The sequence below is a fragment of the Cydia amplana genome, chromosome 23 (assembly GCF_948474715.1).
Source record: "Cydia amplana chromosome 23, ilCydAmpl1.1, whole genome shotgun sequence".
NCBI classification, from domain to species: domain Eukaryota; kingdom Metazoa; phylum Arthropoda; class Insecta; order Lepidoptera; family Tortricidae; genus Cydia; species Cydia amplana.
The window spans coordinates 39473-65144 of record NC_086091.1 but is presented as its reverse complement, the minus strand read 5'-3'; the positions used below and the strand labels follow the sequence as shown (position 1 = coordinate 65144).

The 25672-nt window shown below is 38.8% G+C and overlaps 1 protein-coding gene across 1 annotated transcript in view; it reads right to left on the bottom strand.

Annotated features, from left to right (window-relative positions):
* The window catches only part of LOC134658801 (uncharacterized), an 86391-nt gene that overhangs the window by 55743 nt on the left and 4976 nt on the right, over window positions 1-25672 (bottom strand). The window contains exon 2 of the mRNA XM_063514458.1: window positions 1524-1632. Coding sequence (XP_063370528.1) covers window positions 1524-1557 — 34 coding nt within the window. The 5' untranslated portion in view covers window positions 1558-1632. The remainder of the gene's footprint in view (window positions 1-1523; window positions 1633-25672) is intronic.

Sequence of the window (25672 nt, the reverse complement as noted above, 5' to 3'; positions counted from 1 at the left end):
TTCGCACAACACAAGTTTATACTTACCTAATAGGAAGCAATTTAGCAACAACAACTAAACTAGGCTAGGAGTAACTCAACAATAGGCAATCAACTGATAAATCTCGGCCATTTGTTATGTTATGGTTCAACAGACTGAACTCTGAGCACGTCCCTCAGTATAACAACAATGTTGCTATTACTGCTACTAGCGTCAAATTGTATGTTGCCTTCTTCTTTTTGTCTCTTGTCAACTTTCTTTTTGTCTCTTGTTATTATTTATTGTGTCACAAAACATGTAAGTTGTGGTTGAATAAAGATTTTATCTATCTATCTATCTATGTTTATTAAATTATACAACGGGACTTAATCGCGTATCTAAGTTGTAAGATTTATCTCCGACGTTTCGAGGACGGCGTTGTCCCCGTGGTCTCGGAGAAGACTGGCTTAAGTTGACATCAGCATCGTCTAACCGCGCGAGTTTTTCGAACTACCCGCACTTGGTCTTGTTTATCCGCTTGAACGTTTTGCGCACTAGGGATGTCACTCTGTCGACACACAACACTAACGATATTCGATTTATCGACTGTCGATATTCGTTTACGCTTACATTTACTAATGACTGGATTCCATGTGGATGAGATCTTGAAACCCTCGTCCCAAAGTTTATCTATGTTTATTTCGAGCCATACTCTATGTACACTTCGGACAGACGGCATCAGATACAATATCGAAGCGGCCGAGGTGCTTAAAGATATCTGAACATGCACTCTAGCGCCGTGACAATAAAGGCGTTTTCAGATATTTGTGAGCCGTGGCCGCTCCGATATGTCTGATGGCAACTGGACAAAAACACAAAACACAAAGACATTGCATTGTGAAGTTCACAAAAAACGCAAATTTACCATACCTACATAGGCCCAATTTGACTTGCTGAAATTGCTACGCCGCGAACAGCGGCGACTGATGAGTTGCACCTTACGCCATTTTATACAACGTCGAGTACAACAGTCCTTGGACAAGGGTCAAATCAACACAACACGAAGAATGCTGGCGGCTACCTCGCACAACGTATCAGCATTGCGATACAGCGAGGAAATGTCGCCAGCATCCTTAAGCTAGTTTTTAATTTCTTTTAGTAATACACTGTATATATCTTGTTTGTAAATAAATGATTATCTAACACAACACGTTAGATGTTTCAATAATAGTATTTTCAATAGGCCGGACTATGATCATAAATAACACTGTCAATGGTCATGGTTGGATGACATGGAGTGGTGGGAGCGCCTTCCGGCCATACAAAATTCGTACCCAAGGACCTTACTTGTGCTCCATTCATATCACTTAGTTGACACAATAATATGACCTTGAATGACGGAACGCTCATGAGCGTCAAGTTCGTATCATAACAAGATCAAAATATTAACAAATCGTTACTTCAGAATCGTGGCTTAAATGTTAAATTAATAAACGTATACGTTACATCTAAAATAAATCACTTCGCTTTGTCGCAGTTAAAGTAAAAACAGTAAGTCAACTCACCTGTAAGAAGCAGTATAGAGAGCAGAGCGAGCATCTCGCGGGCGGGGCGGGGTGCGGGGCGGGGGAAGGGTGGGGCGGGGGGCACTGCTCATCTCCACACGCCCAGGGTCTGAAAGAAAAAAAAACATTGTGAGAATAAATCATCAGTATCATTGTTGTTCTTGTTCTAGTTCATAATAGCGCTACAGGCCTCAATTACCTATCAATCGTTTGTCTTAATCAGTCTGTATTTTTAAGAAAGAGATAAAACATAAATTAACTAATTAAAGATAAGATAGATAAAGATAAAAGATAGTTTATTCAAGTAGGCATAATTACAATGCGCTTATGAACGTCAAATAAAGCTAGGTAGACCGGCTCCAACCCTACACCTCTGCCCCGAGAAGATTTAAATCCCCCCTCAATTGGAGGAGGGTATCCCAATATGGGACCGGCAACAAACTCGGCGGGACACATCTTTTCAAAAATAAATACATCTTATAATTAACATGCATTACGAGAAAATAAGGGAAAAAATACAATTTAAATTACTATAGAATTCATGCAATTATACACATAAGGTGTAATAGAAATTTTATTTAGAAACTATACATATGTACATGGAATCATACAAATTCGGAGCTCTTTCAGAAAACATATCAAATTCTTACAAAAGGAAAAGAAAATTAAGGCTTGTAAAGTTTTATGAATAAGGGGATAAGAGGCTAGATAAAGGTATTTATTCCAGCGGACAATATGTTAACCAAGTTAACTAACAGGATGGGTTTTAACAACACGGTAAACTAAAGGGTCTTAAAACACAACCTCTATTAACATATCCTCATGAATAACAAAAACCCTCATAAATTCCCACCGAAAAGTTTCATGATTACACTTTAATAAACCGCAAACAAATCCCGTATAATAACCGAAGTGGTAATTGTGGCGAGTTGCAAACTTTGCCAACAGATGGCGTTGGTCGTTAGTCAAAATGTTTCATTCCTATGTAGGACGGTAACTATTATAACTTGAGCCTTGTAGTCACAACAAATGTGTCTAATTAGGCAAGGGCAAGTTTTACATTGGACTCGTAACGCTGTTCGGTAAGCATTGCTGCTATACTACTAGCTAGCGTTATTTTTAGGCATACATTTACTTCAGGTAAACTGTTATAAGTTATAAGTTACCTAAATATTTAAGATACTTAACAACTACATGTGGTCAGATATAACATTTCCCGCTTTGAAAGAAGTTGTAATTGGTTAATAATTGTTTTCATAGGTTTAAATTAAATTCTATATGACAAACCTCTTGCGCGGCATTACATTATTTACGTTGTCAAAAAATACGCATATATACGTAAAGACAAAGACAAATAGTGTAGGTAAGTATATATACTGGTTCAACTAAACGCCGGTCGCGCTTGCGTTCGCCAAGCGAATGGAATGGCCGAGGACGAGGGCTCCCGAAGGACCGCTAATGTCAAGCGGATTTTGTACTGTCTGCCAACTTTGACTCTGTACAAACAGAGAAATGAACGATAGTGGACCTTAAGTGGTTGCAGTACGGTATAATAGTGGCCAGTTAGGTGAGTCTTTGATGTCTAGTGTCGTACTTGAAGATAATTTGGTTGGTGAGGATGAATCTGATTTTAAAGTACGGCAACATTTGCAATCAGTACCAATAGTAAACGACTAAATAAGTCAACATCAACATGGTCAATTGGTCATGCATGGCCAAAACTACATTTATTAAACTGCTTTACACTGCACTGTTATTCATGCATGCAACACCTAAACTGTAGTCTACAGTCTACGTCAAACTAAGCATTGATTATATTGTCATTCCCTTCCACGCGTCAAACTATTGTTCCTAATGAGCACTATGCTCCCCTCGCAATCTCTACACAACACTAACTCTCAGTTAGCGGCCACTTGGGCCCTTACCTTACTAATAGAGAGAGAGAGACAGGTTCGCGACGTGAAATATCACTCGAGAAGAGGGGGGCTTGTCATAAACGATGCAATTTGTAAAGTGCGGCTTCAAAGTGACGGTGCAATTACGGTACAATGTTGTTCATTTGTGATGTATGAAACGCAAAAGGATTAAGTGTGATGGAGGTTAAAAACATTTAAGTAATTTTTTCTACTCCAGCACTTAAATGTGTCAATTAAATGACTGACAGTGATATCTAAAGCAATGTCATTTGAATGCTTTGTCTATAGGCTCATAAGATGACTGCTAGCAGTCATCTTATGAGTATAATACAACTGCTTTATTTTTTTTAAAGATACAAGTTCCGATCATCTTGATTGAAAGAGGTATGTTTTCATTTACAATAATAACTCTTTTTTTTTTTTTAAATAATAACTCAATTTTTTTAAAATAATAACTCTTTTTTTTAATAATAACTCTTTTTTTTTAATAATAACTCTTTTTTTTTTTTTTAAATAATAACTTTTTTTTTTTTTATAATACCTTTTTTTTTTTTTTTTTTGCTGCTGCAGCTGTCATAGAAAAAGTAATGTATGCAACAGCTCATAATTGGTTCTTAAAATTCTCGGGTCTTGAATTTTAAGAACCCTTATTATATCACTGTTGCATAAACTACTATAGAAATGTGTTTATTATTATAAATGTACCATTTTGTGTAAATACCATAACAGTCATCATAATGTCCTGAGTGTCCTGTGCTATCATCGCATAAACCAATACGGATAAATTTAATATGATACTTTCACTTTTATCGTCTAACATATTTACATCACTCTTGCACTAAACGTACATACTTTTTAGTTTTTAGAAAGAGACAGACGTTAAAACCGATCATCATAAGCCCACTTGCAAAAATTTACGTGTCTCGGCAATTTCATCGCTCATGACACAACAAGGATCGAATTATAATAGGGATGGGATCTCAGTATCCGGTATAAGGATGGGGTGGCTCGGGGGAGGGGGAAGCAAATCCCCTACAACGAGGGGGAATTTACTGTTTATTTCAATGTCAATGTTGATTAGCGGGAACACTAGAGTATGTTAAATTGATGGTTATGTCCTTTCAACTGAGTTGTGCGGGTAAGGAAGGGTGCCATTGATTAGAATTCTGTTGTGGATAGGAATGATTTTGACGGATACGATGTTAGCTGGAGATTTTGGAAATATGGAGAAAATGATTGTCGTCCCGTTTGCTAACTGCAAGTTGCAACTAATCATGTTTGTATATGTGCCTAATTATGGTTCTCCTTAAAAAGTGCGAGATTATGAATTACTAAAGGTTTGTTTTCAAATTGGTTTGTTTACATTTTTTGCGATTTATATTGAGTATAAGCATAGTCCGTTTGAGGCAGATAATTTTTTACGTTTTCGGCGCAAAATAAACAACAAGTCTAAATGACTTCTAAGCGATGAATTTACAATACTTACGTCTCGTCACGATATATTATATCACGTCAAATAGGGCCCTATGATTATTGCAATGTCACACCGTCCCGTGTTTGCTAAGTGCAGTGAATAATAGACCGATAATGATATTTGCTGAGGGATGATAGAGACGTCATTAATAACGCATGCCGTGACGCGGCAAATACTGTGAGGACTTAAGGGATCATGCGGCTTAGGTGTCTGCTTTTAGCCCCATTCCGTCATTGGATTAAGGCAGCAATGAATGAAGATTGAATAGCAAACGAAAGAAGCAATAAAATTTCATAATGTTTTTAAGAAGATCTACACAAAGTGATCCGCGCAAATCACGGCTCTTTGGTGGTACAACTGCGGCTCTTTAATTCACACCAAATATTAATTTAGAGCTTAATAGATGGCGTTAGCGTGCTGACTAGGGCTTGCATTCCGGTATTCCGGAATTTCGAAATTCCGGAATCTCGGACAAATTTTTCGATATTACAATTCCGGAATTGAGACCACTGAATATCGAAAATTCCGGAATTAGATTTAAGTACTTTTATTAGATTTTAATACGTATACTACTGAAAATTTCCAAGAAAACTACAATATGCTGGTGTTATTAGCCGTCACTGATAAAAGTCTGAAGTCTAGCAGCATGTATTAACACGCCCCGAAAGAAGTTTCCTCGATGGAATTTTTGGATCCTGTAGAAGCTTATATTCTGAATTAGGAATTTAGGAACTAGTAAGGAAAAAACCATACTTAAAAAGCGTAATCTCAATAAGGCTGGCGTTTTTGGCACTAGTCGGCAATGCATAAAGGTAATATGTATAATACCTATAGCTGAATACCTACTTTAATGCATAGAAAACAACCTTTACTCCGAAACAAATAATCGTCATAGCACAATAAATGACCTTACCGAGATCGGAACCCCAGGACCTTCATCTTCGTAAACAGGGCCACTTCCTACATACCTACTAGGCTACGAAGCCGTTATATGTATACATTATATAAAATTGGGCATGTAACCGATTTCTAGCATCCGTAGTTTCCCCAAATAAATACACCGTATCATTGAAGTGAATAAAAGTGACCATAGTAATAAGGTGCAAAGACGGCACTAAGTACTCAATTTATTGATATTTTTCGATTAATAATACGTCAGATTAAATTTCTCTAAAACAATACTTTCTTTAATAAACGTCTAGTATCAGTATTTCGTATTTTTTGTTGTTTTTGATTAAAAAATCTAATAAAAATATGATAAACCCTAATTCCGGAACCAGTTCCGGAATTCCAGAATTAGGAACGAATATCGAAAATCAGTTCCGGAATTGGAAACCGTCCGATATTGCAAGCCCTAGTGCTGACAGTGCGGAAATTGTACGCAGTTGTGGGCCATGGATTAAGGGCCGAAAGCCGAATGAATGGGATTAGCCTGTGAGGACACTCGTATTAGGGGGAAGTGCCCACTGCAACTGTCGCAATATCTCAAAAAAGCAGCTCTGCTCTCAATAATCAGTCTCGCACATGACTGCCCTTTTCAAAATTGCGAAATTTCCATATTGCAAATTTTATGAAACTACTCATGTTTTCCAAAATGAATGTTTTCTTAATTTCCTATTACCTAAATTTTCCTGAAATTACCGAAAATGTATCCAACTTTTTTGAAACTTTCTGCAACTTGCACGTCTATAGGCGTATAACCATTAAACGCGTCGTCAGTAGCCGGCGAAGAGTAACAATAGATTCAGAATATTAGGTACCTACCAACGACAATTGACTAATACGCATCCCTTTGATAGTAAGTATAGATATCCTATTTATCTATTACATGCGTGAGTTCTGTTGTGATATTGGATCCGTTGACGGTTGGATGTTGTGGTTGTTTTTGTCCTAAGGCACCCCAGAGGTGCAGAGGGCCTTCACAAACTCGCGCCACGCCTTCCTATATCTCCAGCGACGCTTCTGGCCTGGTCGACGGTTGGATGTAGACCTTAATTAATAAATGGCGTCCGCATGGTGACGCGGCGGAAAACGTACGAGCCAGGGATTAAGGGCCGAAACCCGGGGATGAATGGGATTAGGCATGAGGACACTCGTAGTCAGGGTTGGGCAGTATTTCAATTACATGTATTTGAAATACGTATTTGAAATACAAATTAGTATTTTGTATTTGTATTTCAAATACTACCTCAAAAGTATTTTGTATTTGGTATTTCAAATACTGCACTCACATGTATTTAGTATTTTGTATTTCAAATACTTCAAGCTTCAAAATACATTTCTATAAATACATTTTATTAAATTCTATAATCCTAAAATGTCTAATCTCTCGCACAAGCTGTGAGCCGACCGCGAACCTCCGATCCAGCCGAGATACAATTTTCATTGGCTGGATACTGGATCTATATTAGGTCAACTTCTGCGTGGAACTTTTCGTTTAAATCTAGGGGATAGGGTCATTGCAGTAGTTTCCGTCCATGCACTAGTTTTCGACGACTTGACGGATTATCAAATATATATTTCATTTTTAATTTACTACTTTTTGCGAAATCTTCATCTTCCTCGCGTTGTCCCGGCATTTTGCCACGGCTCATGGGAGCCTGGGGTCCGCTTGGAAACTAATCCCAGTTATTGGCGTTGGCACTAGTTTTTACGATAGCGACTGCCATCTCACCTTCCAACCCAGAGGGTAAACTAGGGCCGTAATTGGAATTAGTCCGGTTTCCTCACGATGTTTTCCTTCACCGAAAAGCAACTGGTAAATGTCAAATGATATTTCGTACATAGTTCCGAAAAACTCACTGGTTCGAGCCGGGGTTCGAACTCGCGACCTCCGGATTGCAAGTCGCACGCTCTTACCGCTAGGCCACCAGCGCTTCCTTTTTGCGAAATATCATTGTTATATGTAGACAGATATATTGCTTTGACGCCTTAGACATAAGGATTGAAATCAGTCCAAATTTGTGCAGGAATGTAGGTATATATTCAAATTTCGTCAAGTGGACGTAAACTAGAGCTGGACGAAAACTAGCGCAATGACCCTATAAGTTTATATGAAAGGATATTCGTTAACGTTAAAACTAAATGCTAAACAAAAAAATAAATAAAGGTATATTTTGTAATTGAAATACATTATTTTAAACACTGTAATTTGTATTTTGTATTTCAAATACCCGTCACCAAAGTAGTTTGTATTTTGTATTTCAAATACTTTTAAAAATGTATTTTGTAATTTGTATTTCAAATACGTGGAAGCCAGTATTTTGCCCAACCCTGCTCGTAGTACACTCGAAAGCAATTAAAATTAATATATCTGCGTGGATATTGCTACACGAAGCGTGCGGATTTTTTTGTTCTCAGGTAATTGTAAAGTAAGGCGTAGCGACGTTCCCGATGTAACTGTTGCGATCACAGCTTGCTCAGTGGAATAAGTGTGAAGCAAAAGCTTGCAATACGACGAAAATGTAAATAGGTACCTATGGTTACTTACCTACGTAGGTATCTACTTAAGCACCTAGTTGTTTACAGTCAAGTCGTAAAGTGCATAAGTTTTGTAGCTTTATTTACACCAAAGAAAATTCACTTCAGACAAAGTTGAAAAAAGACAGCAGTCGAATAGATTGAGTCGCAAACATTTTGTAATGCACACCCCGTCTAGCTATCAAGTTAAATCCAACTTCACCATTTATGGTTTTATTTATAAGAAAAATTAACAACTGTTTGGCAGATTTAGAGAATTTTTACGTTAAAATGTGGGTCGCGAGCGGCGAAGTGGAAATGGACACGTCACCACGGGGACTCGGGGCGACAGGAAATTGCTTGCGTCTTATCAAAAGAGCGGGAGTAGCCTACATTTCATCTAAATCTAGTTCACTTGGGCTGTATTAATTAAGTAGTAGAAGTAGTGGTATACTCGTGCTCGGTACATATAATATATATCCCAATACTACGTCGGCCCCGATTTTTAGTTAGGCTTCAGTGAGTTTCGAGATTAGAAAAGTTAATTTATGTTTTCCTGTCTGTGTACAACCCAGATGAATATGTCATCTCGGGGCGAGCAGGAAATTGCTCGCGTTTCTTATCTTTCAGCGACGAGTACCCAACTTCCGGTGAAATCTAAGTCTAGATAACTTACGGTATATAACGATTAAGTAAAGAAGGTAACATTTACCTTTTATAAGTATGTAGTCTTGTAGAAGATATATAGACGGTAAATACAAGACTAACACATATATATTCCCCCTCGTTTACATTCGAACTTGAAAATGATAAAGATTTGGTACCTAAATATATTTCCTAAAATAAAACCTTAGAATAAAACGTAATAGGTACTTTATTAGTCGTATTTTGGACATTATTCTTTCATTGTTTTGATATTTATATTGGCAAATTTATCATTCGGTGTTTCTCCAAGATCCCCACGATACAGGCTGTGCCTAGTGTGGGCATCACTGTACTGCTCTCATTGATTATTGTATTTCCTGAAATAAATATATTTTGAATTTTAATTTTAATTTGAATTTAGCTTCATCCCTACTAAAATTATACTTAAATGCGAAAGTAACTATGTCTGTCTGTCTGTTTCCTCTTCACACTTAATACAAGTTAATATGTCTTAATGTTGCATGGAGATATTTTAGTTTGAGGCCCGAGGAAGGACATATTTTATTATTTATTTATTTATTGCGAGCCTATTGTGTCCCACTGCTGGGCAAAGGCTTCCCCCCTCTTCTTCCACTCCTTCCAGGAAGGACATAGGATAGCTTTTATCAATCATCTCTATTCCACGCGGACGAATTCAAGGGCAGAAGCTAGTAAGTAATAAATATCTCAACATGTTATTTAGCACTCGTAGCCTGTATGTAGCTAGCTAGAGGTAGACATCTCAGTGTAATAGTTAAACACCAATTCAAGGCACGTACGGCACGTTAGTTCCCCGGGGTTATTACTTACATCCAACAGCAAAAACTGACTGAACTTGCTCTTATTATCAGGAATTACTACGTGACCTCACTATCTACTTCAAGTTATGTTAGGTCAAATTTTTGATTCGATTTACCATGGAGTTGCACGTTGGCATTTGGACGTTGCACTACATTACAATGTTGTGTAGTAGTAGGTAGACGGTACATGTAATGTACCATCCGCGCAATATCACGTTATGTTTTAAATTGTCTCCGCTGCAGTAAGCTGTGGGCACATTTCAAGATAATGTTTCTGCGGAAAGTATTCCCGGATCGGATGTGAAATGTACCGTGTTTATTGTGAAACTAGTACACTAGTAGTATCGTATTAGTTTGATAAAACATGTTGGCTGGAGATATTTTTAAAAGCGCTTCTGCATGATTACTTGACTGAAATATGATTGGCCACTTGACTCTGGGGCCTGGGTGGTCGGCAAACTATTGAACCACTGTACTATAAATCATTCATAGGAATGTCACAGCCACAAATAAGTGCAAGTGCCTCATCTTAGCAACAGTCAGAGATGAGGCCACTTCGTGCGTGGCACTTTGATTCCTTCTATGTTTATCTTATATGTGAACTGATCGTTTGTATGTTTGCTACTAAAAATATTTCTATTTTATTCTATTCTATCAAAAGTTGATTTCACGCCTCTAAGACACTGACTACAAGGTCATTTTTTACAAATATATTTTTGGAACTTTGGCTTGTAAAGTTGTTTAAGAACTCAACAGTACAATACAAACATGGTTACCAAGTCGGTCACACATGCAACCATAAAGATTAATATTTTCTGAATCATTCATACCAACTGGCGTGTTGTATCCTTACTTTTAATACAAAGCGAAAGCTTACTCGTAAGCGGCGCAGCGTGCTTACCCAATAATCCCGCTAAACTCGCTAAAGGGATGATTTAGATATTTTATGTTTACCGAAGTGTGCATGTGGTGCCCGCGCGCAACTGTGTGTGAACAAGATACGCCATCACGCCACTCAGCTGAGTTTATTGTCTGAAGTTGCAAATATTTGATATCAACAGGATTCAAACTCGGGACCAGTAACCCGACTCCGAGGCCTAGGTCACCAAATATTCAATATTAATTGTAAATGGGAACTGGAGTTCTGGAATTATTCTACAATACCCACTTATCATCAAACGCACTGCAGGTGTACGCTTAGATTGCATCCCTTCACCGTGGTAGGTTATTTAAACACACTCATATTTTTAAAGATAAGATATGATTCCGATACACCCATACGAAACGAAAACGGCCACTTTGCAAGCCGGTTTAAATAAAAAAAGACCCGTCCACCCCTGTTCAGTGTATTTTTTGTTTGGCGATGTGCGACCAAACGCAACACGCCATAACGCCACTCTCGGTGCAATCTTCGCTTATTTTTCAAAGTCCGACGGCCATCGCCCCGAGCGGCTATTCATCAAACGTTTCAGCCCCTGAGCGTGATGAGCACGGCTCTAGTATACTTGAACTTTGCACATTTCATCCAAAGTACGTGTTCCTCAATGAATACCTATTCAGGAAAAGAAATGAAATTGGTTAATTTTAGGAAGGAAGGTAATGAAAAAATGAAAACTGAAAAAACCGCAAATATTACTTCCTACCCCAAATATTATCTTAATTTAAAATTTGTGGTATATACTTAGAAGTGCGTAAGTCATCATTTTTCCCCTAACCGCTACCCCGCGTGCTTTCGTGGACGTGAACTAACTAATAAGCTCCCAAATCTCCTTATTTCATACCAATACGTCAAATTTTCAAATAAACTCTCTAGGGGCCCAAATCCGATTCCCTACTCCTGCAGCGGTCGTCAACCGTTTGTGAATTGCGCAGTGATAACTCACGCGGCGCCTTTATCTCTCGACGAGACAGGGGGGAGGGAGGATGAAAGGGGGGGAGGGATGGGGTAATCCCGGGCACTTGATTACGCCGCGCTGGGACGTAGGGTCACCAAGTTTTAAAAGTCCTGGTGATTTTTCTAATACGGCCCTGACGTTTTAAGCGCGCATTAAATTTAAGTACAATTGGCTATTAATTTTAACTCAACATGCAGTCGCCATTAGGGATTAAGAACTGTTTGTCTCATACAACAAAGTAAGTACTCGTAGATTATACCTAGGTTAATTTAGTAAGAAAATTAACAAATTTACATTAAAAATACATTAAAGTTAACTATAAACTAATAAGTAATTTAGTAAGAACTATAACCTCACACCTACCTACTTAATCTAATGTAAACTTAGTATTATTTCCGTTTTTTTGTGTAAATATTATTTTTTTCTTTATTCCCGTATAATTATTTAGATAGCTAAAAATACAGATTGAATATTATTCCTAGGTATTCCTAACCTAAATAATTATTTTCCCCAACTCTTTGTTTTGTTGTTCTTTTTTCTTTAATGAATAATGACTTCCAACATTTTAAACAACCTACAGTTTTTTAACATCTATACACGTTTAATTAGGTGGGAACCCTAATGTAATGTGGTAACCCTAACCGAGAGTTGAGACTAAGTAGCAGGAGTACGATGAGCGTTTTGACGAGTCGAGGAGTGCATCACTGTAGAGAGTGTAGAGTGTAGAGAGCGTAGACTGTGGAGAGTGTAGACTGTAGAGTGGATCTCAGTGTTTAAGAGGCTCAGTGTTCATTTGCGGAGATGGATTAGCAGATTTTTACTTTAGTATCTGCAATGGTGTTTTAATTTCATTAGGTCGGTTAATTGCGACTATTGGGCAAATTCAACTATGTACATACTCTAAACATGCAAGAAGTGACTACAGACAAACATACAGCTAGAGCCACTTATACCATGGATGACATTTGTTTTATGACTGGCGAAAGTGTGTCATGAATACAAGTAGCTATACCTCTCTTTATAATTTGCAACCATTTACCTACTCTGGCTGACCATATATAAATATTTATTCATTTCAGTTTGATAATTTCACTCCAAATAAATAAATTAGTGAAACTTATATATATAATCGTTATAAATAATAGTTTATGACAAGAAACACTTTCGAAACCAACTGTTTCCGACAGGTGCATTTTTTTAGTACTCACACCGCACAAGGACAATGCATTTTCAATAGTACTGTAAAGAATAGACTCACGAAAAGTTTTAGAAAATGTGGACACTGCTCATATGGGCAACGACAAATTTTATGATCAAATAATAATAAAACCGTACAGTCGTGGAAAAAGAATGGAATACGTTAATAGTAACGTACACGCCCGCGAATTTCACATATAAGTGCTCAAACTGCCTCCAACAAATTATCTCGAGAGGGCGCTCAAAGCTCCCCGCTTTACATACGAGGGCCGAACCCCTAAAACGTAGATTTATTTCCCCAAAATTGAAATTGGAAGGCACTATAGCCGTAGCCGTTTCACGCATTCTGGCTCACAATTGTAAAGTAGGTACGAGTATTTGGTTCTGTCGTAAAATATCGTTTAGGGACTGCCAGACTCTTTTGAATGCTGCTTTTATAATAAACAGAGAAAATAATATAAGTAAGTAGGAGTATTTTATAGGTATCTGAAATCGAAAGGCGTGTTGTGACCTCGTAATACTAATAGACTAAGATAACATATCAATTAAAAAGAATCACGTCTTAAGAGTCCGTCTAAGCTATATCTTTGCACAGACTTGAACAAAACGAAGTGAAGGAGTGTCATTATAAACGTCACATTTTCATAGAAATTCGACGTGATGACATTGTCACATTTTGCTGCCTTTTTTCAGTTTTTTCGGCGGTTTATTTGTTTGGCTTTGCAAGTGCCATGTAGAATTAGCTTGGTGCGACTCTATTATCTTGTTCTTTGTTTATTTCACGCTTAAAAAGTGAAACTAATATAATCCATATCATTTTGAAATTAATAGAGATACTTTTACACAAAAAAAACGTGGAAACAGCTACCATTGTTGTATTCTGTAAATTAAATACCCACAGCAAACTTAAATCCACGAGTAACACTGTAGAGTAGGTCAACAACGGAAACCTCATAAAAGTGAAGTTGGGTTACCTAATATTATAATATTGTAAACAATTTCAACAGAGTAAGCATTAATAATGTTTCACCAACTAGGTACATTTCTAAAGCACATAATGAATATAACAACCGCAAGTTGATGCTCCCACTACTACTCAATTATTATGAACTGAACATGACTGAACTCAGCAGTATTTGAATTTGTCGCAGTAAACCTAGAAAGCACCTACTGATATTCTAATCGCAGTCGAGTTGAAAGATAGATATTACCAACCAGCATATTTAAGGGCACTGTTTGATTAAGGGCACTGTTTGATTAAGGTCAATGAGAAGAAGATTAAAAGACCGACATAATTTATAACACTTTTGGCCGAGAAGACCGTCAGAGGGCAAGAACTCTCGTAAATATTAGTATGCGTACGTCACTCAGACGAGGTCAGAAAGAAAAATCTCCGCTCCTCCTGCTCTACCAACCTTCTTTAAGTGGAATATGTGCACAGTCAGCATCTATAGAAGCGCTGAAAACAACAAAAGTATCACTCAAATACTTTTCCAAATAAATACAGATATTCCTCGATGAATTGACATATGTAGGTATCTCTTTTTGTTATGCTATCAGAGAAAAGTAGATATTTTTGACGCATAATTTGATACGCAAACGCAAGAGTTGGAAGCGACAAAAGAGCTTGTACATGGTCGTACCATTGAGCTTACGCATAAGCAGGCTTAGAGCTTAGCTTTTCTAGTTAACTAACTTAACTTTCGACTCGTTGGCTTTCGGTAAGCAATAGACGAAGACGAGCAGTGCACTGTCGCAGGCACATTATAAATAGCCCATAGCAAGGAGTCTTTCATGCCAAACAGACATTACTCTCGTGTAAACATTGCGTTATTCATACATCTAATATTGGAACCAAAAAGAGTAAAACTTCACCTCACGAGGGAAGTAAAGAGATGTGTGAAGGTAATAAAAAGATAGTATAACTAAATGCAAGCGCGTCACCGGCTCTTTGATGGACGGAAGCTCTCTGTACGGTGATATTTAACATGGTTTAGTGACTTTGATGATAAAGAATACATTTTAATGACAGCTTGTAATAAAAACTATAAAATCCGCGTTATAATAAGGACAAATTAATATACGTGTGCCGGTAGATTTTGCATAAAAGCATAGGTACACAAATCGATCCATAAATTTTTACAAATCGATTAATACTCATAATTACTGTCGGCCTTTAAATTAGTAAATAAAGCATTATAAACCGTCATTTTTCCTTTAAGTCCACAGTCGCATAAATCCAAGGAATCTCAAATTACGACTCACTTATAATTCCGGACTGTCATCTCCTAATCATCAATTTATCAAAAAAAAATCTATCATTCCCCGTCTAAGCCAAAATCCCCCTTTTTCTGCCAGAATGTAGAACGTGGAAGGAAACGATTGGGTTTAGATTTCGGACGCGTCGGTGATATTTTAATTCCATCGTAAGTATTTGCCGACACATAAGCCTGCACGTGCCGACACTTACGTCGCCGATGTGTGCTGTTGACACGTGTCGTGTTTTCGACCCTCGGTGTGAGTGTGTATGTGAGGGACCCCGAATTGATCATCTATCAGCAGTTTATTTTTAACTTTTATCTCAAATAAGCAATGTGGCAAAACTTTTACATATCTAGTCATTTTCTTTAAATTTTTATGTAGATGAATCATAAGTAAGCAAGTTTAGGTCTCAATTTATATTTCGCGTAGTAAGTACTCAAAGTTAAAAAGAAGTACCTACAACCCAAAAGGCCAAAACTACATATTATATTTGGTCCGATTTTAGGAGATGTAGGTAACAACTAGAAATTAGGCTACATTGTTCAATTTTTTTAACCTTCTGTGCGTGTGTTGAAAATGTACTCATTAATTTGACATTAATATTTGGAAGCTTGAACCCACAAATAACTCAAATGATTGTTACAAAGTCCACTTTTTTGGAAGTGCTACAATTCATAAAGTTTATGGTGTGTTTGTGATTGTGATGCTGTCAACACGTATCAATTTGTGTATGTTCGTGTGTGGGGACCCGAAACCTGCGCCCTTCGTGCCGCGGGCGCCGTCGTAATTGACTAGCACTTGCCTTTGCTCAGCCGTCTTTATTCCCAAGGCCATAGAGCTCAGTGACAAATAGCACTCGCTTGCCTTTGCTATCTAAATCTACCAGCCGTCACCCTTATTCCCATGGCAATGGAGTTCAAAGTGAAACCGGCAAGATGGCTCTTTGAGAGATATTGCGGGATCATTTGTATTGGCGGAGATTGCATTTGGTGTTCACAAAGCTTCTAGTGGTGTCAAAATGGAAGCCTTGACGGATTTGATGAACTATAAAGAAGTAAAGTAAAATTTGATTCGTCAAACGTTTGTTTATATTTCTGCATGTCACAGGAGGAGCCCATCTACTTTTGGAATGTTTAGTTCGCGTTATAATATTATATACACGTAACATGACTCAATTTAAAAGCAGATGGTATGTCAGTTCTGTTTTTATAATATTAGTGACGTGCTATACTTCCGTGCTAAACAGGTACCTACGCTTTCAAGACTATTTGTGCAAAAAAAAGCTAAAATCAAAAATACACTTGCATTCACACCGCAGGGAAAACTGCTAGACGAAAAGATGTACCTAGTCTATCTATAGGTAGTTTTATATAAATAGTTATCCAAATAACAGTTTCGTAAAGCTTAAAATAAAGCAACGCAAACAATTCTTCACAATGTAACTAGATTACTTTATAGACATGAAACAAAATTAATAGAAACATTGTCTAGCCAACAACTTTTACTGGCATCGTAAAAATGTACGTCCCCAGACAATTTAGCACTATCAAGTCATTCCCATCTCACAGGGCAGGCCTCAGGCGACCAGTTGATAAGATCCCCAGTCACATACCGTTGTTATGGTGGCGAGGTTACGCTATAACTGGCCGTGGGTAAGGAATAACTCGACGTTATCTTATTCATCATGTCCCGGTCGTACGATTACGGTAATCAACATATAAATTGAGTGGGACTGTGTATGTTGTGTCTATCTAATAATGTCTGGATGGAAAGACCTATCTTTATTAGATTAATTCGGCAAAGTCAAACCTACTTGACTTTGCAGAAATATTCAAATATCAAATATCAAATATCAACATTTATTCAGCAAATAGGCCACAAGGGCACTTTTACACGTCAATATGGAATTTACATACAGCAAAAAAAAACACATCAATAATTATAAAATACAACTAAGCCGTAAATATCAAATCAAACTAACATAGAGATGTATAAAGCCTCTAAATGTCGAATTACAAAAAACGCAATAACAATATTTAATTGAAAAAAAAACACAAAGATACAAAAACTATTTATATATTTTTTCTTCGCCTATTTTAAAGTAAGTAATCATAAGAGTAACATTCCATTTCTGACCGCAGCTGCATTACTGGTAATGAACGCGTCGCTGTTACTGTCAATTTCCATACTAAAATGAACAGTAGTGCACCTGCGGTTGGAAATGGACCGTCCACGGTTCTCAGTTTAAATAAGCTCTGAATACTTGTTTTCTAAATTATGATTCGTTTTGAAGTTAGTAGGTAGACAGTTAATAAATTAATTAAAAATTAAAAAACACGACTGCAGTTTAAAATCGAACTGAAAAGCTAAAAATAATTTTTAGTTATGTTAGGTATTTTCGATTGCAGTCGGGGACCTGTGAATGGGAAAATTTCAATATATCAAGGTCCCCGACTGCAATAGAAATAAAATATGCAGGTACAGTCACGATCCTAAATGAGCCTAAACTTTTCCGTTTGCTGTTTATGACCCGGACTGAACACTTATATTCTATTTTACATTCATTAAGTTGAGTACCTAACATAACTAAAAATTATTTTTAGCTTTTCAGTTCGATTTTAAACTGCAGTCGTGTTTTTTAATTTTTAATTAATTTATTTTATTTTATACATTTTAGTGACCATACAAATCAACCACATTTTTTATGATTTAAGGAAATTTAGTTGCTTGAAGGAGCTTCCATCATGTTGATCTTTGATATGTTAGCATAAAACGTGCTTAAAAACCTAAATAGGTCGGACCCAAAAACCAGACTTATTTAAAAGTGCTATGGCTTAATATCTCTGTAACTACATAATTATTTCCTATTAGTTGGCTTTCGGCCTTCGCAATTAAGATACTTGGGGAAGCTGCAGAATGCGTGCACCTTTCTTACGCTCCGGGCCTTCGGCCCTACGCGAAGCTCGGCCTTCGGCCTTCGCAATTAAGATACTTGGGGAAGCTGCAGAAAGCATGCACCTTTCTTACGCTCCGGGCCTTCGGCCCTACGCGAAGCTCGGCCTTCGGCCTTCGCGATTGAGAAACTTGGGGAAGCTACAGAGAGTGTGCACCTTGCTTAAGCTCTGGGCCTTCGGCCCTACGCGAAGCTCGGCCTTCGGCCTTCGCAATTGGGTTATTGGGTCGATTTTAAACTGCAGTCGTGTTTTTTAATTTTTAATTAATTTATTTTATTTTATACATTTTAGTGACCATACAAATCAACCACATTTTTTATGATTTAAGGAAATTTAGTTGCTTGAAGGAGCTTCCATCATGTTGATCTTTGATATGTTAGCATAAAACGTGCTTAAAAACCTAAATAGGTCGGACCCAAAAACCAGACTTATTTAAAAGTGCTATGGCTTAATATCTCTGTAACTACATAATTATTTCCTATTAGTTGGCTTTCGGCCTTCGCAATTAAGATACTTGGGGAAGCTGCAGAATGCGTGCACCTTTCTTACGCTCCGGGCCTTCGGCCCTACGCGAAGCTCGGCCTTCGGCCTTCGCAATTAAGATACTTGGGGAAGCTGCAGAAAGCATGCACCTTTCTTACGCTCCGGGCCTTCGGCCCTACGCGAAGCTCGGCCTTCGGCCTTCGCGATTGAGAAACTTGGGGAAGTTACATAAAGGGTGCACCTTTCTTACGCTCCGGGTCTTCGGCCCTACGCGAAGCTCGGCCTTCGGCCTTCGCAATTAAGATACTTGGGGAAGCTGCAGAAAGCATGCACCTTTCTTACGGTCCGGGCCTTCGGCCCTACGCGAAGCTCGGCCTTCGGCCTTCGCGATTGAGAAACTTGGGGAAGTTACATAAAGCGTGCACCTTTCTTACTCTCCGGGCCTTTGACCCTACGCGAAGCTCGGCCTTCGGCCTTCGCAATTAAGGAACTTGGGGATGCTGCAAAAACCACGCACCTTTCTTACGCTCCGGGCCCTCGGCCCTACGCGAAGCTCGGCCTTCGGCCTTCGCGATTGGGTCACTTGGGGAAGCTACAGAGAGCGTGCACCTTTCTTACGCTCCGGGTCTTCGGCCCTACGCGAAACTCGGCCTTCGGCCTTCGCAATTAAGATACTTGGGGAAGCTACAGAGAGCGTGCACCTTTCTTACGCTCCGGGCCTTTGACCCTACGCGAAGCTCGACCTTCGGCCTTCGCAATTGAGGAACTTGGGGAAGCTGCAAAAACCATGCACCTTCCTTACGCTCCGGGCCTTGGGCCCTACGCGAAGCTGGGTCTTCGGCCTTCGCGATTGGGAATCTTGGGGAAGCTACAGAGAATGTGCACCTTTCTTACGCTCCGGGCCTTTGACCCTACGCGAAGCTCGACCTTCGGCCTTCGCAATTGAGGAACTTGGGGAAGCTGCAAAAACCATGCACCTTTCTTACGCTCCGGGCCTTGGGCCCTACGCGAAGCTGGGTCTTCGGCCTTCGCGATTGGGAATCTTGGGGAAGCTACAGAGAGTGTGCACCTTGCTTAAGCTCTGGGCCTTCGGCCCTACGCGAAGCTCGGCCTTCGGCCTTCGCAATTGGGTTATTGGGGAAGCTGCAAAAACCGTGCACCTTACGCTCCGGGCCTTCGGCCCTACGCGAAGCTCGGCCTTCGGCCTTCGCAATTAAGATACTTGGGGAAGTTACAGGAATCACGCACCTGCCTTACGCTTCGGACCGTCGGCCATATGCGGAGTTTGGCCTTCGGCCTTCGTAATTAAAATACTCGGGTAAGTTGCAGGAAGAGCCCATCTATCTCAAGCTCTCAGTTTTTGCCCCCTACGCGGAGCTCGGCCTTCGTAATTAATATTCTTGGGAAATTTGGAAGCGCGCACCGAGCCTGTCTTATGCTCCGGGCCTTCAACCCTACGCGGAGCTCGGCTTTCGACCTTTGCAATTTGAATACTCGGGGAAGTTGCAGGAAGAGCCCATCTGCCGTACGCTCCGGGCCGTCATCCCTACGTAGAGCTCGGCCTTCGGTCTGACACTTTTATACCTTGTTCCGTCAAAGTGGGTGCAGAGTTATATCTGAAGACGATCTCACTCTCTACAAAGAACTTTTACACTTTTCTATTCCTTTAGCGCAATTTAGAACATATTGGCTTGGTTTCAAAACAAGTAAAATATGATTAATATAATACCTACCTATGTATAATTTTTTTAATGATCAGCGGTCAAGCCACTTCCTTTGAATATCCCAACAATAGGATAATATTTGGTTTTTTAAGATTAGCTTTTCTTAACATATTTTGTGAATTCTTACTTTCTCGAAATTAGACTTAAACCCTCATATTGTATATATATTATTGATCGTCTTTCAAAGCGCTTCATTTTGATGCCCTACTCGATGGGTTTGCAAGATATTTTTTTCTAAATGTTGCGCAATATGGCGTATTTAGTCCGCCATATTGTTTTTATAATGACGTCATATAGCCTATGTCACTCGGGATGACGTAAGGATTCTAATGATACATCATACATCTAAATCGGTTCAGGCATTTAGCTGCTAGAGTGGAACAAAGAAACTTACATACCCACAAACATGAACGCTGAAAACAATACACTCCTTTTTTTGGGCAGTCGTGTAAAAATATCAGATTTTGCTTGCGTCTTGCAACTTCTTAGATCCTTGTTAGTAAAAGATCGAAGTTTCTTTGTTTATTAGGGTTCCGTACCCAAAGGGTAAAACGGGACGGCGAAAAGTAGGTATACATCATCCTGTGAAAATTTCAACTGTCTAGCTATCATGAGTTACAACCTGGTGACAGACAGACGGACAGACTCTGTAATAGTCTGTCCGTCTGTCTGTCACCAGGTCTTAGTAATAGGGTACCGTTTTTACCCTTTGGGTACGAAACCCTAAAAACGATTGACAATTGGCTAGGCCCCAGGATTGGCTAGGCTTCATCGAGGCCGAAGGATTCTTGCTGGGTAAGCTGCTAACCAATCTAACCATACATGAGTTATTTTTACAAGTTTTATTTCCTATATCCGCTCGCGCCACTCTGTCTGGATGTGTGTCGGCGGATCGTCAGCCGATTAAACCGGCTATAGCTTCCCCTTTTGCAATAAAATAGTTTTCGTTACGAACTTTTGGAGGGGAACCCATAGCTGAAGTGCCTCTCTCTTTTGAACCCATATACTCAGGCCTGGGGAGTATATATAGTCACGCATTTTAATTTTTAAAAACACTTTTACCCCTAAAAATTAGACTCGTCTAAAGAAACGAATCATTTGAACTTCTCTGCGTGAAATGATGATGCTGATTGATAAAAAAAATCTGTGACGGGCCTCAACCTATTTATTCTATATAAATCGGTTGAGCAGTTTAAGCGAGAAGAGGTAACAGACACAAGAGTTACTTTCACAACGGTTTATCATCAGCATCATTCCACGCAAACCAAATTGCGGACAGATGATAGTTCATGATAAAAACAGTCTAGAAATGGACATTTTAGAATAAATGTAACTAACTCGTACTTATAGCTTATATTTTCGCGTAAGTGTAGACTTCACTCCCGAGGCGATAGTAAAGGACTAAGGGGAAATACCAATAACGGCGAATAGCTCGCGGAGGGGAGATAAGAGATACGACGGAAGCAAATAAAATTAATTGCAGCGCCATCGACATCCGACCCAACGTCTATCCACACAATGTTTGACAAGGGAAAAATATGTATAGACTTTTGGGTTGTTACAATAGAACAGGGACCAAATTGGAAACATTTTACGTCGAGCTAAAGCTCTTATCGTGACTAATATGACGTAGAGCGAAATTAGTGATAATTACGAGTGTGCATTATAAATTTTGTATTGCTCTTTTTTATGCCATTATTTTCTGGGATGGGTTTCCATTTTCCGTGGAACAACTTATCCTTGCATATAAAATTTTACCCAATAACCTACAAACCTCACAATGAGGTAAACTAACCTGCCTATAGTCTAGTCTAGTACCTATACCACAACACAGACACAACTGGCTGTACCATGAAATCAGTCAATGAAATTCATAATTAAATTTTTCAGCTACACGTCCGTTTATAAATAGAAATTGATGTCAAAATATATTTTAAAAATAATGTCCAAGTTTTTCAGTTGCCAAGGCCGGAATCTTACTTCTTCAGCTTACGCGGCTAAGGGTGCTAAGGCCCTGACCAACAAGCCAGCAGGTCACGGCGGTACCCGTCACATATCCTCTTGACTATTCTTAACTCTATACCAGGCGTGTCTCACTCCGCGATTTCGTCGCTTTGCTACAGGTAGCTAAAAGTACATCCGTTCGGCCCCAATTTTGGGGAAAGCCATAAGCCGCGCGTGGCGCTGTCGCCACCTAGCGGCCATATCTGTGCTGATCGTAACAGACGCGTTTTGTTAGAGAGTGAGTCTTCTGTACTTAGTACTATTACTTATTCTGTGTCTATACCAAAAAAACCACTGGTCCATTTATATGTAAATCACAGCGTTCGATAGAATTATAATAGATAGTTCGTTGTATTGATCCCCAGATTATCAACACTATATATCCGCTTGTGAGTACAACGTTTACTTACAAATAATAGACCTTATCACTATACAATAAGGTTTACGTATGGTCACTCAACTGTGCCAACGATACTCCATTCTTTGTCTTCGCGCGATGTAAATCAAAGTCCGCAACCCTGCAATATATTGCAGAAAATGTGGCTTTCTGCGCAAAAACTAACGTATAGTGTGGTTGAGGCAAAAACCGGCTAGTTTATGATGTGTTCACTTCGTCTGCCATTGCGAGTCGATCATTTGGAATAGTAAAAGTCTGGCTAGCTTCTGCCCGCAACTTCGTCCACACGAGATGATGATAAATTGATAAAAACTATAATTTGACTCCTTCCCCGGGATTCAAACTATCTCCATGTCTAAATAAGGTTCAGCGGTTTAAGCGTGAAGAGGTAACAGAGAGAAAGACAATGTTACTTGTTACATTTCCAATATGACGTTCGATGGTTAAAGGTAACCGGTAATACGTCGAGTAGCACTGCATTAGTATATTATAAGAGCGTCATTAATGATACCTATCGTAAGCGCCAACCGCCATAAAATAGTGAAGGAGCGTTTGACCAGAGAAGAGAGCTCACTTATTTTGGATGTGCTGAGCGTTCGTCTCTCTTTCATGTTGTCAGCGATAAGACGTTATCCCTTGGTCAGCGGTTTTTAGGTTATGTTATGAGGCGAGAATGTGTCGTGTTTTTATTTAGTCGCGGTCATCCGTCACTCCGTGATAGGACGATAAGCGACTTCTTCTAAGCGATGTTTTGATATATTATCCGTAAATACACTCAATGAAAACCGATTACTTACTGTATGTATAATAATGCGTCTGATTTTTTTAAGTATATTTTCTATTACATGTGGCGTACTTACCAACATTTATTTTTATACTTTTGATTTCGCGATGTAGTCCAGGCAGATTTGATGAGTGAAAAAGTTGAAAAACACTCTGTCGAAAATAAGTCATTAAAAAAAAATCACACCGCATTCGTTAACGGTCATAGCTTTGCCCCTTTGTTTGACTTTTTGGAGAAGCAGTCACGTGACGTCATCCCCTTTTTAGGGTTCCGTAGCCAAATGGCAAAAAACGGAACCCTTATAGATTCGTCATGTCTGTCTGTCTGTCTGTCCGTCTGTCCGTCCGTATGTCACAGTCACTTTTCTCCGAAACTATAAGAACTATACTGTTGAAACTTGGTAAGTAGATGTATTCTGTGAACCGCATTAAGATTTTCACACAAAAATAAAAAAAAAACAATAAATTTTTGGGGTTCCCCATACTTAGAACTGAAACCCAAAATTTTTTTTTCATCAAACCCATACGTGTGGGGTATCTATGGATAGGTCTTCAAAAATGATATTGAGGTTTCTAATATCATTTTTTTCTAAACTGAATAGTTTGCGCGAGAGACACTTCCAAAGTGGTAAAAATGTGTGTCCCCCCCCTGTAACTTCTAAAATAACAGAATGATAAAACTAAAAAAAATATATGATGTACATTACCATGTAAACTTCCACCGAAAATTGGTTTGAACGAGATCTAGTAAGTAGTTTTTTTAATACGTCATAAATCGCCCTACATCGTCCACGTCCTACGTCATAAATACGGAACCCTTCATGGGCGAGTCCGACTCGCACTTGGCCGCTTTTGTTTTAATTGCTACGCGCTTCGTGCTGATCGCCACCGCCTTATATTGGTTCTGTAGACGCACACATTGATAGTACCTAACTACTTATGTGACAAACAAAGATTTATATGTTGATCGCGGTCATTGTACGAAGAATACATGAATTACCGTCTACTGGTACAGAACTGTTAGACCTGTATAAGTGTGTCAAGTGTGACCTTTGCTTCCATAACAACTTTGAATAAAAGGAGTTCTTTATTTACTGGATACTCTGACACGAACTGCTTGGGAGGATGGATGCTTTGATAGTGCGAAATTGTGGGACGTATATACATTTTTACGACCGCACTAAAAGTAATTTGTAGGCAATTATTCTATTTATTTTATTTCATGGGCCTATAAAACAAAATTACACGCTGCAGAATTATATTGAAACAATTGATAGAACCTAATATAAAAAAAATACTGGCGTAAAATAGTAAGTACTGGCGTAATTTGAACTCTCATCCTTTTCTTACTGTTTGGATGTCGGCGCGTTTCCAGGCGTTTGCTGAGACCCCACCAGTATTATTTGTATTAGTTGGGTTCTTATAGTATTTGAAGGATTTGTAGAGTATTCGAGAAAAGTGAAAATAGGCATGACTCTTCTAAAAATAAGCTTTCCGAAGCAATGAGCTGTAGATATCTTTCCTCCCTTGCCCTTCCTGCAGGCCTTCAAGCTGTACACAGTTGCATGCAATATTTCCGTATCAACGCTTTGTTACGTACGAAAGCTACTAACAATAGGTATGTATTAACAGCAATACGAACCATGAGTGGCTCTTATATCTTTGATATAAGGTTTACAATAGTCAGTTATGAGTTGGACGATGCATTAATAACGTGTCTGCAACCTCACAAACGACACTGAGGCCTTTTGAGCATTGTCTACAAATGGTCTAGTGTGTGTTCTTTCCAATTTAAACCTTGTATAGTACGACATACGGTGGAATTTTGAATGAATAAGACTAGACGACAAAGCTAGCAGGCTCAAAGCGCGCAATCAAATCAGCTGCTCATTTTGTATGCGACGCACATGCTCATCTCTGCTACAGGCTGTCGGCTCTATGGGATGTTGGACTAGGTGTTGGTAAAATTGTTTAACTACGAAAATATACTACAGTATATGGGATTGAAAAATAATGTACAGGTTAATAATGATCAGTGAAGCGCATGTATCGAAAAACGCTGGTAAAACCTTCAAAAAAGGAGTCATTTTGAAAATTGCTAATAGAATCGAAGTAAC